The 12,791-nt window shown below is 41.2% G+C and overlaps 1 protein-coding gene across 2 annotated transcripts in view; it reads left to right on the top strand.

Moving 5' to 3' along the window:
- CAPRIN1 (cell cycle associated protein 1) overlaps positions 1-4,561 on the top strand; it is a 33,189-nt gene extending 28,628 nt beyond the window's left edge. For both annotated transcript variants that reach the window (XM_061343508.1, XM_061343507.1), the window contains 3 exons: positions 1,166-1,266; positions 2,077-2,140; positions 3,276-4,561. In XM_061343508.1, coding sequence (XP_061199492.1) covers positions 1,166-1,266; positions 2,077-2,140; positions 3,276-3,340 — 230 coding nt within the window. In that variant the 3' untranslated portion in view covers positions 3,341-4,561. The remainder of the gene's footprint in view (positions 1-1,165; positions 1,267-2,076; positions 2,141-3,275) is intronic.
- Positions 4,562-12,791: the final 8,230 nt, after the last annotated feature.

The raw sequence follows: 12,791 nt of genomic DNA, 5'->3' as shown, positions 1-12,791 counted from the left end.
GAATTTGACTTCCTTCTGGAAACACAGTGTCAAGTTAAAAGTGTTAAACCAACCTGTCATTGTTTTAATACTGTAATAGTAGCTCTGTAAGATACTTAAACGTGTAGTAAAAGATCCATTTGCTTTCGCTAACTTAAATCTGAGGTGTTTGGTTTTGCTTCCTAGGAGGATGGAAGCAAAGAAGCATCTTACTTCTCTGTTCTGTGCTGAAGGCTTAGTGTTAGTTTGATGAGGCATGTCCTGCAAGTATAAGCAAACACAGAAGTATCCAACATTTTCATAACCAGCAAGTGAGGAATTCAGATGCAAATTGGTATTTCAGAAATGCTTTTTATTTTCAGTTATGGTAAAAGCAGTGTATTTTAGACTTTTGTGTTTCATATTGAGAATAGGTTGAATAATGTGGAAATACTAGAACAAAGAAGTCCATAAGTCATTAATCTGAGAGAATTAACAGGAGCAGAGGAATGATACTGTAGTTCTGGATAAATAAGAGAACTGTCATGATTCCTGGAGATTACTATATGAGGCTGTCAGTGTTACAAAGATGTACCTTTTGGAATGGGGGAGAGAGACATTTTCCTTTTCAGGTAGTCTGGGATTAGACTAACAGGTCCAGCGCTGTCTGCTTTTGCCATGTTCCCTTCTTCTCAAGCGGTTGGAGAGTAGACGAGAAACCTGTACAATAAAAATACAACTGAGAGTAGTAGGGAATGCAGTGATTGCTACATGACTGCTTAAAATTGATCTGGATTGCAGCATTAGATCCTTGGGACTGGAGCCATCCTTGAACATGGTTCTCAGCACTTGTAAGAGTCTTGGCACAGGAGCAGCTTCTTGCTCATGTTGGCTGTTGTGGCCTTGCAGGTCACAGCTGGTACATTTAGATCCTAGTATTATGTTTAGCTCTGGTTTGAATATGTAAATAAAGCCTCAGATCACTAGAGAAATGCTTTGACTTGCTGCTTCCTCCTCCCAGTTCTTACTGTGTCTTCATTCTTGTAATACTATTGGCACTAATGTTTGCTTGACTTGCAGGTAAACTGTACTTACTAAAGGTTTTTCCTCACGTTTAGTTAAAATGCTGTTACTGCTTTTCTTAAAATGGCAGTATAAAGTAATAGGTTATCATTTCCAAGTGAAAGACTTGTGCCCTGTTCCTTAGGCGGATATGATGGCTACCGTCCTTCCTTTTCCAACACTCCAAACAGTGGTTATACGCAGCCCCAGTTTAATGCTCCTCGGGATTACTCAAACTACCAGCGGGTAAGCTACTGTTGTATTGTGACAGTCTAGAAGTACCTATGAAAAAGCACAATGAAAGCACTCAAGGGCTTTTTTTATTGCTAATAAAGACAAAAAATTCAGATACTAAACAGAAAGAAATAGACTATTAAATGGCTGATTATGATTGGGAAACGAATTCTGTTTGGCTGATTATTCTCTAAAGGAATTAGTCTAGTAACTAGATCAAGGTTGAATGAATTATAAAGAACTCTAAATAAGTGAGAAGGAAACTTAAATCCATTGAAATGAACTTTTCAGGTTTGTTTGAGGTTGTCTGTTTCTGTTACTCTGAAATCTGTGTAAAATTTTGTTGTAGTGAAGGAAGTCTGCTCAGTTTGAGCAAAGCTTAGACTGACTGGAGAGTGTCTTAACTCTGCATATGCCCAGACAAGTATTTGTAAACAAATGAGATGACATTTTGATCCTGCCATTAAAATGTCATTTCATTTATTGACTGGTCCTTCAGCAAATGAATCTGTTTGACCTCTGGGTAGCTTGAAAAATTGGAATACTTAAATAAGCATTTACATTTCTCATTTGTTCTGAACTGCATAACTTGTAATTGGAGAGAGATTTTGACATTGTATGTTTTATTATACCTGCGAGGTACTAGTAGGAGTAAGAATCCATTTTCCTAATATGAATTTAGACCCATAAAACACTATATGCTGAAGTCACAGGTGTTTTGTCAGAGTATATTGTTTGAAAAGCTCCTTATTTTATTGGCTTCTCGAAACATAACCAAAGGTTAGGTTTTAAATTTTAACTTTATTCATTTCTTTGCTTCAGGATGGGTATCAGCAGAATTTCAAACGTGGCTCTGGACAAAGCGGACCTAGGGGAGCTCCTAGAGGTAATTTCTGAGTACTGAATAATGGGTTTGGGTTGAATGGAAGGTTTTATTCCAGCTTTTGGAGTTTTGGATTAAAAAAAGCAACCTTACTCCTTACTCGGCAGGTCACAGTTGAAGAATAAGCTTACTTCCCTCTGGCCTTGTAGTTGACCCTGCTTTTGAATAGGGGTTGGAGGATCCCTTGGTCTTGAGGTCCCTTCTGGCTTGAATTGCGCTGTGATCCTTTGAACTTTGGGATGGAAATCAGCTGTTGCATGAGGAATTCTTTGACAAGAAGTTAAAACAACAGTTGCTTTTGATACTTTAAATGTAGCAGAATTATTTAGTTGCCTTTTATTAATGAAAGCCTTAAAGTTTGGGGGTTTTTTTTATTGTGACTTAAGATCTGCTTACTTCCAAGCATTAGTAACTTGCAAGTAAGTCGTACTTATAAAGCAGACATTGGCTTTGAGCTGTCAGCCTACAAAATTGCACGCTACTCTGTTGCACTAAAGGATGTGCTGCTGCATCTGTTGCAGAGGTCTCTCTTGACCTAAGCATACAAAACTTCCCTCTGTGCTCATCATATGTTCTCTGATCCTGCAGAATTGTTGCTTTTAGCTTACAGGGGTGTGTTGTCATAAGTTTGCCATGTATCCATCTGTGAAAACCAAACAAAACGCCCACATACATGATGAGGATTTAGTTGAATTTCTACGTTTTATTTTCAACCCTATTTCCAGTTTGGGGTTTTTTTGGTGGGTTTTTTTAGTAGGTTTTTGATGAGACTTTGTCTGAGTGCAGACATTTCCTTTGGAATCTAGAGTTATCACTAGGGCACCTTCTCAGTGAGGGCAGCTTGAGGCTGTACATTCCACTGTCTGTGAAACAAATAAATGCCTTACATGACTGCAAGTTTTTTACTTCAAATGGTTCCATTTAGTTACTTAAAAAGAAAGTATTGGGATAAAGCTGAAAACTGTAAAGACAGGTTATACACTATGGAGTTTTGATTTGAAAGAGTTTTTAGAACCGTATGTAGTCTAGATACACACCTGGGATTCTTACACAGTTTAAACCAGAGTTTTTAGGACGTTTCTTCTTTAAATAACCTGACTTCATGCAAAATTCAAGAGCCTTTTTGTATGTTTTCTAGGTCGTGGAGGGCCCCCAAGACCAAACAGAGGGATGCCTCAAATGAATGCTCAGCAAGTGAATTAAACGAATTCACGGGATTAACATCAAACGCCAAAAACACGCTGGCCAGTGTACTATACATGTTACCAGAAGAGTTATTATCTATTTGTTCTCCCTTACAGGAAGTTTGTTGTAAAGGGACTATTTTCATTACCCATAATGACAGGACTACAGTTGCCAGCTTTATATTACCTGGATATTGAAAGGAACGAAACAACGTTTACTCTGCATGTTCTGTCCTAAGCATCATCTTGAGCCTTGCACATGAGATTCAGATTCCTCACCCTTGCTAAGAGTAAAGCAAAAAAAAAAAAAAAGGCAATTTTCAGGGTGATCCAATCTCCATGTTTAACTGAAGTGGCAGGAAAAAGCAAAGACTCACTTCTGACGTTTTAAAGTGATGTAACAAATTTGGATAAAACTTGCAAATTCATACAGATTTACTGTGATGTCAGTTGACAAAACGTAATGTTCCCATGAAAGGATGGAAAAGGTGAAGTGTGGCTTGATAGAGCAAGTGCATTTCAGCTTTTTCATACTCAGTTGAAGCACTGAACAGTTCAAAGATGTGTGATGATGCATATTTCCCTAAACAGACAACTGGGCTTATAGCCAGCTCTTGACAAAGAAGCAGCACCCTTAGCTGCAGCACTCCTCATCACCAGGGCCCTGTTCACTGTGGCTAAGGATTTAAGATTGCTTGCATAACTGCTAATGTAATTGTGTAATTATTTTTAAAAAGAAAAGAAAAGATGGAAAAAAAAAAAGCTTTGATTTGGCATTTCCAAAAGAATTTTGCAACAAATGTGAGAGCAAACCTGGATGGCCACTGTATATTTGATGTGAAGTATTTAGATTCTCTCTTTGAAACACTTTTTAAGTTTCTTTGATAGCAATGACTTTTGTAAGGATTGGTATTCTCTATCATTCCTTATGACTTGCACATTGTCTGTCACTAATACTTGACCTTGCTGTATTATCACCTAAATAACTGATGCCGGTACTGATGGAAATCTCTAATGGATATTCATAACACTTTTGGTCACATGTCCTTTTGTCTTTCCTGCAGCCTTGAAGGTTTTAAGAAATCTCAAATGCCCGCTGCTGCTGCCCTTTTAATTGCTATCTTTTGAAAAGCACCAGTATGTGTTTGAATTGATTTCCCCTTTTAAGGGAAATGACAGCCAGCAGTTACAGTTCTAATGGTATAAGCAAGACAAATAAAACATGTTTATAAAAATTGTATCCTGGAACACTGGTTTTCAACGACTGAAACAAGTTTAATGTGATGGGGTGACATTTCATAACGTTTTGTTTGGGGTTTTTTTTTTTGCCCTGATAGATTCTCTTTTTTTTCCTGACTAGATGTAAACGCACCTCCTGTGTTTCTGATTTTCGTCTAATAGCTGTGATTACTGGGGAACTTCTTTCTACGGACTTTTCCTTTTCATCAAGGCAGCAATGTATAAAAGAAATGGCATAAGACTAGGGGCTGGAAAATACCAAGTCTTACTCAAGTTTTACTGCATACTTGTGATATAATCTTTGGAAAAATCACTTGTGCCTACCTTTTGCGCACATGCACTCTCTCTGCAGTGGGGAGAATATATTGATAGCTGCCTCCATAGAGGTGTTGGTAGTTATGTTGCATTCTACAGCACGTGCAAGAAGAAAAGTGCTATATATATGTTAAGTATTGTTCATCCTATAATTCCTACCTGTGGAAGGGTGAAATTAAGGAACAGCTACATGTTGTTTAACTGTTGTGTACAAAACTGAAGGTTGTTTTCACTCAGAGGGTCATTTCTACTTTGTATCACAACTTGAGTTTTCCGAACTTGTAGTCAGCTGTTTTGACTTTGTTGTGAAATAACCTGAAACTCCATACAAATAGGGGGTACTATCACTTCCCCATGTTCTGTGTGAAGAGTACAAATGAGAAATGTTTGTACTGAGAAAAGTGAGAAGCTTGTGAAGACAATATTCCACACCAGACATCTTGAGACGATGCTGATGGTTAGAAGAAGTGGTTTTAGTCAAAGCCTAGAAACATTCCATACAACAATATAAACTGCAGTCCGGTGAGAAGTTGCTGTTCTGTGTCTTTTTTAGGAAGCTATTACTGAGATAATAGTCCCAACTGTTTTTTAACTGGAAAAAAAAAAAAAAAAGAAATAAAAAGACAAACCTTTTAATGTTGAACTGATGTAGGAAACCAGTGAATTCTTCTTTTCTAATTACTTCTTTTGTGCATCGGCTTTTTAAATGGTTGGTAGAACACAAGCTGTTCAGCTTTTTCCATTGCACACCAAATGCTTCTTAAATAGCTAATTGTAGTTTGAGAGTGAACTTGCAGCATACTGAATTAAAGCCTGCTGAATGCATCAGAACATTCCACTTAAGGTTTTGGGTTTGGTTTTTCTTTACGTTCACCTTAAATTTATTAATAAAACATTGGGTAGTTGAGAGGCCTCTTAATTGAGATCCAGCTTTGTGAGCCTTTCCATGTGTGAAAATGGTCTTTTAGAGTAGCTGCTCTACTGTGTGCTGATAGGAGATGTGTTACAATAGTAACAACCGTAGAACAAGTACATTACACATGGTTAATCTGGGAATTTGCACTGTCTCCTTTAATCTCAATACATGTGTCTAATAAACAGTATACTGAAACATCAGCTCGAGTCACGGGATGGCACAAAGATCCACTAACTGCTGTTCTGGCCTGCTGAGAGGAGCTTTTAAGTATCTTCACTGCATAACATAGCTCTAGATCCGAGTTAGATCAAGATCACAAGCATTCCAAGGTAGGCTTCTTTTGGAAAAGGTCATTTTAGAAATGAACATACAGAGATGAAAGGGCATTCTAGAAATGAACATGTTGAGGCAGAATGGTTCTGGGCTGGTTCTGTTGCTGAGCCCTTTCTGGATGCCAGTGGGCAAAGTTGTTTTTATTCTACTTAGGCACTGCTGTAGGGTAACTCAGGCCTGGTGCTTGTGGTTGGAAAGCATGAGTGAGCATAATCAAGTCCTACTTCTGAGCCTGTGTGTAGACACATTGGTTGCTCTCTGGTGGTTTTACTTGATTCTTATGTGAATCAGTTTTTGGGGAGTGTAACTGATCAGTTACGAGTGCTTGCATGCAAGGCTACTGTGAGGAGAGGGGCTATCTGATACTGTGATAATTGGTGGTGGTATGTGTTTGAGCACCAATTTGTAGCTTCAGCATCCTGCTTCCTCTTGGCTGTAGTATGAGGGTTCTTGAGTGAATAACCGTTAAATCACTCAGGTTTTCTGCCTAATGTTACTATGTCTGGGAAACTTGGATCCTTCCTAGACATCCTAAAATACTGAAATCATGAGCTGTTGTCTCATACCTAAGGTCGACATTGTGCTATGTTTTATTTCTGTGTTCTCCTGGATACAGGCTGTCCAAAAAAGAACAGTTCACCAATATGTCTTTGTGCTTTTGCTGTGGAGGAAGGTTTAGATTTCACTTAACCCATATTTTCTTTCTAAGATACTATCTTTTGTGTACAGCAACCCCTACAGCATAATATTCAGAGTAGGTGGAAGAGTAATGTTGATTTCCTGTTAATAGCCAGTTTATGTGTTCTGCTGAGAACTTTGTGTCCTTAAATATTACTTCTCAAAATGTCCTGCTGACCTGATTTGTTAGGTGGGCAGATTCTTTGATTGTGTCTTTGGAGAATGGATCAAGCTTCCTTCATTCCTCCAAATGGCATCTGAGTAACTGCTTTGGAAACATTAGGGAAAACCTTTAACTCTAGACAAACACTGGAAAGATGGTAAATGATACTGAAATAGTGGTTAAACTTCACACAATTAAAAGCAAATAGGGCAAAACCTTTGTGGTCCAGCAGAATAAGATACAAAACCAACTGGTAAGAAGAATCTTGATCTTCCTCTTCTGTTGAGTTTCTGGCACAGCCTAAGCTGAGTATTTGGCTTTTCTTACCTCTTCTTTGCAAGAACCAGTTATTACAAATGTACACTTGAAATGCAAGTGTTTGAGCTCAGGGGGCAAGGTTGTACTGTGTTCTCCATATCTCCTCTGGCTACAAAGGGACATGAGAACACTGCTCATTACCAGCTCCATTAATGAGGCTGCCACTCACACCTGAAAATGAAGATCATCCCTCTTGCTCATGCAAAACTGCTTGATTAAAATGTGTGCAAAGTATCAAACCAGATACTTCATGATACAGCTTGATACCTGGAGTTGAGGTTTGTGACTATAGGTAGGTGTGTATTTTAGTCTTTATGCACCCATATTCCATCTGCATTGAATGTGGATGGGGCTAGAAAGGCTTTAATTGCTTGAGCTAGTACCAGCTACGTTCTTGCAGATGAGTTGGGTCAATCTTCAGCACTGACCATAAAATCAGTGCCTCATGTGAAGAGCAAGCAGGAAATGATCCCAAACAATAAACTTCCCCTTCTGAATTTAGAAGATAATTTCCTCATTTAAATGTGGGTTTAAATATAGTCCTGATTATTGTCTGGGAAATCAAACATTGCAGAATTGTCTTGTTTCTTTTGAATTCTGATTTTCTCTAAATGACAATTTGTGGTCTTTGTTCAGTCACAGCATCAGTATCAGAACATTTGGTTGGTCTCGTACTAACTTTGGCTGTCTTGTCAGTGGCAGAGCATAAAGAGGGAGCTTTGATGAGGCCTTTGAGATAATTCCCATGTTTAACACTAGATGAGCACACCTGAGAGGTCAAGCAGAAGGCTAAATGCTGAAATCAGAATGTGTTTCTCTTTTGCTAGTTTGTTTTTCCTGGGAGGGAGATGGGGAAGGTTCTTCAGACTTCCTGGTTGGCAAATACTGTTTGCTTTTACACTGGAATGTTTTTCATCCTGGTACTGCATTTTCCAAGAGGAAAAGTTCTGTGCTTTTGAGAACTACATTGGGCTGCTTAGGATTTGATGTTGCATTTGGATCATCAAGCATTATACATCTGTGCTGTAGTAAACTTGAAGAAACTTATGGGCTCTTCCTATACGTGAGAGCAAGCCCCTGCCCCTGATACACTTCCATGGAAGTTCTGAGCTGCAGGTCTGATTCATGTGCGTTCTCCAGTTTCAGAAGCTGGGCACTGGTTTTTGGAGGGGGACAACCAGAGGGTGATGCTGTTTGAGAGGGGCAACCAGAGGGGGAGGCTGTGCCCAAGTTTTTGGTGTGGTATCACAGAATCTCTTGATTTGCTGAACGATTTAACTAAGGGAAGAGGTGCTCGTCCATTAACCACACTCCTAGGCACTTAGAATTGAATGCATTCAAATGATCTGTGGCTTTGTAGATCCAGCCTTAATGGAGGGAAGGAAATCTTTTCCAAACCCCACATTCTAAAGCCAGTTTGAGCAGCATGTGTATTAGGAAAACTTCAGCCTGACTTGGCATTTTGTTCTGCATTACATTTATCATCATTAGCTCTTGCTGCAGGTATTAACCCATTAATTTTAAAAGCTAGATACTGTTCCTCCCTACTTCGTAATAATCAGATGGGTGTAAGTAGCTCAGTTCCAACTATGGTGACCAATTTCTCCTTCCTGTAAGACATGCTCAAATACCCAGTAGTGGATCAAGAGTACATCTGACATCTTGGTATTGAGATCCATTTTAGTATATCCAGTAGCCTTTTGTTAATGAGAATGTGTTTCCTTTTCAGAAGCTATTCAAGCTTAGAATAAACTTGAGCAATGCATCTACCATAGAAAATAAGTCTTCAGAACTCTGTTAATTGTCAGGTTTCAATTTTCTGATGGCCTTAAACATACCTGTATATATGTCTTTGCAGTCCTTTCACTGCAGGTTTCAATCAAATTTGGTCCATGGCTTATGTAAGCACTTGAAAAATAAATCTAAATGGTTTACATCTTTCCCTTTTAAGCAAGTATTTCATACCTCTACCTGAAGGAATTGCACTTGGGTTGGTGATTTTATCTCAATGATGGGATTTCTCTGGGTTAACCTCTGCCACAACACTGTTCTGCAGCCTCTATGATTATTAATTCAGTAGTTTTATCATTTTTTTTGCTGTATTTTAAAACAAATACTTTATCCCCAAACACATCTACTGGTATCAAACACATTTTGCCTACAATGTCACCTGGTTTTTTAAATACGTCATTGCTCAAATACTCAAGTTCAGGCCTGTTTTTTGGGCAGTATTAAAAGCTAAGAATAAATACATCTATGAAGATAGCTTGGCTCAACTTTGCCATTGAAGGGTTAGGAAGAGTTTTGCTGTCAGTTTGAGGGTAAATACCATGTTTCTGAAAACTCTTACTGGAGTTTAAGCCAGGTCACATTGAGCTGCAGTAGGAGAAGTCTCTCACAGCTGTGCAACTTGGGATTTTATACAGAGAACTTGCAAACCACTGCAGTTTTATTAAACAATGGAGCTTAAACGTTACAATCCACCTGCTTTTATTGAGACACAAGATTCCTGACATCCCTTGGGACTTCATCATTCAGTATTGGATAACATAGCCTAATTGTTATTTTCCTGTAGATGTTCCCTTTGCTTTCTGTAGTCTTATTCCTATGGGAATACTATGTATTCCAATGCCCCTTTTTCTTCCCTCAGCAGTACCAGAGAACACCAGTGACACAGAGTATATTGGTTGTGTAGTGCTGCAGTAGGTGGAAATGGAATCATAGAACGGTTAGGATGGAAAGGACAATTTACTCCACCAGGGCTGGGGTTTAACAGCAGGATTCCTTTCGGACAAAGGCTTTTACTGTTGAGGTTTGGTTTAATCTTGTATAGTCACATAAAGTCACTGATCTGAAACACAGGATAGATGTGGAAGTTCTGAGTCCTGCTATTGGAGGGGTCTGTATCTCTGGGGGCTTTTGCAAGCTGGCTGCTCACATGAGTCAAAACAACCGTGTCTGGTTCTGCAATTCAGTTGGAAGGAGAACTGAGATTAGTTACTGGAGGAGCTACAGGAAGTTTAGTCTTTCAGAACTAAAATCTGGCTTCTTTAATACAGCTGACACCAGCATGAGGTTCTTCTGGTTTCCTTCTGGGGCTCTAAGGCTAATTCTGTTGTCCTGGGCCAACCTCTCCTTCAACTTTTTACCCTCAAAATTACAAAACTTTAATTCCTCAGCTTTTTAGCCTCTGTAATGACTGACTGCAGAGTAAGCATTAGAATTCCTTCATTTTGAAAAAGTAAACGTAATCTACTTGTGAATGCAATTTGAAATGTAATTCTTAGATTCGCATGCGTACTTACAATCTGCATGCAGTCAGGAAGGAAGGGTTGCCTTAAACTGCGTGAAGCCAACCAAGCAGTTCTTGCAAAGCCAGCTGGTTCGGGGTGGTACCCACCACCCTGGGCTGAAGGCACGTGGGGACACAGAATTGTCACCCAAGGTTGGTTTTTTCCTTGAGAAAAAACCTTTAGCTTCCACTTAGACATGACTCTAGGCCTGAGTGCACTCAAACCCTTTTCCAAGACGCTTGTGTATAATTTTGTTCTCCAGGCACCAGAAGAGGTGAGAAGAGGATGAGGCAAGCACAGGAGATTAAAAGCAGAATGTTAAACATAAAGGAAGATGATCCTTTTGAGTTGTTTGTAGCAGCCACAAACATTCGCTACTGCTATTACAATGAGACTCACAAGGTTCTTGGTACCGCTTTTGGCATGTGTGTACTTCAGGTAAGGAGTGGAACTTTTACTGCACTGGGGTCAATGGCTTTCAATGCTGCAGGAACAGTGTTGCTTCTGTTACTTGTGTTGGCTTTTGTATCTATGCGGATGCTGGGGGGTGCTCTGCTGGGGATGGCTCCAGGAGATCTTTCCTTGCTCAGGGACTGGCTGTTCCTGGCTGGAGGCAGCTGCTGGTGGGGACCCCTTTAGATTCACCCTTCAGTTCCCCTTCCCCAGCTAAAGGGAGGAATGAAGAAATAAGGACAATGAGCTGGATAGAGGGAGGCACAGAAATGGGATTCAAAACCCAACACTACATACAGATAGGAAACCATCTGACCTCAGAGCAGCCTTCCAGTATCTGAAGAGGGCTATAGGGATGCTGGGGAGGGACTCTTCATTAGGGACTGTAGTGATAGGACAAGGGGTAATGGGTTAAAACTGAAACAGGGAAAGTTTAGATTGGATATAAGGAAGAAGTTCTTTACTGTGAGGGTGGTGAGGCACTGGAATGGGTTGCCCAGGGAAGTTGTGAATGCTCCATCCCTGGCAGTGTTCAAGGCCAGGTTGGACAGAGCCTTGGGTGACATGGTTTAGTGTGAGGTGTCCCTGCCCATGGCAGGGGGTTGGAACTGGATGATCTTAAGGTCCTTTGCAACCCAAACTATTCTATGACTAAGAAATAAAGAGAAAGAGACAGGAGGATACATAAAGCAGTGGGGTACAAGAAACACAGGAAAGAATTCAAACATCAGGACAGGGAAGAAGATGCAGGAGTGGAACATACAAGAAGTGATGGGACAGTTCAGACAGGTGAGAATGAAAAGGGCGGGAGCTGGATAGACAGATGTATGTGTAAAGAGAAATGTAAAGTGGAAGGGGTAAAGGAAAGAGGGAGGAGGACATGTGGGGAAGAGAGAGGTAGGGGACAAAAGTGTGAAAGAAACACCTGGGGAAAATAGGAGTGAAAAAAGGCTTGTAGGGAAAAAAAAACCAAACAACCTGGGAGGGGTGGGGGGTGGAAATGTGTGGGAAAAAATGGGAGGAAAAGAAAAGATGGGGGGGGGGGGGGGGGAGATGTGGGGAAAAGAGGGGGAGGGGAAAGGTGTGGGGAAAAGATGAGGGATAGAAGGGAAAGGGCTGCCTGGGGGAATGAAGAGCTGGCGGGGTGAATGCGCGGGGAGATGCAGCCGTTGGGGAAACGAACCTTGCGGGGTAAAACACAGCGTGACCCCAAACGCCAACCACCCCAAAGCTCCTGGGAAAGCCTGGAACGAGGAATTCCACGTGGGAAAACCGCGCTGGGGAGCGAAACCCGCCCCGCCGCCTGGATCGGTGGCTGCGTATGTGGCGCCCCCTGGCGGCTCGTTCGGGTCCTTCGCGCCCCGGCGGTGCGGGGGCCTCTCGCGGGTGCCCTGAAGCGCGGGCGCTGCTGCCGGACTCCGCCGCCGCCGCCACTTCACCTCTTTACTGTCCCACAGTCGTCTCCCGGTTCCTCCAGGGGCCCGCGGGCGCAAACGGCACTGTTCCTACACCGGGAACACTGTGAGTTAACGAGCGCGCCGGCGGGGCCTTGATCACTGCCTGTGTGTTTCCACAACTCCTCCGCGGCATTTCCATGTGGAAAACCCGCTTGCATTCTGCTTCAAACATAAAATTACTGGACATGATTACATAGTGTTAGTTATTATTACACATTTACGTACCGCGCAGGCGAACCACAGGGACAGCCTCGGAGGGGGGCTTACGGCAGTGCGCGACGCGCGCGCCCTGCTCCGCGCCGGTC

Source organism: Neopsephotus bourkii, unplaced genomic scaffold (assembly GCF_033783945.1).
Source record: "Neopsephotus bourkii isolate Nb327-2 ecotype Australia unplaced genomic scaffold, CSIRO-AGI_Nbou_v1 NB_1825, whole genome shotgun sequence".
Classification (NCBI taxonomy): Eukaryota; Metazoa; Chordata; class Aves; order Psittaciformes; family Psittacidae; genus Neopsephotus; species Neopsephotus bourkii.
This window is presented reverse-complemented; position numbering and strand designations above follow the sequence as displayed.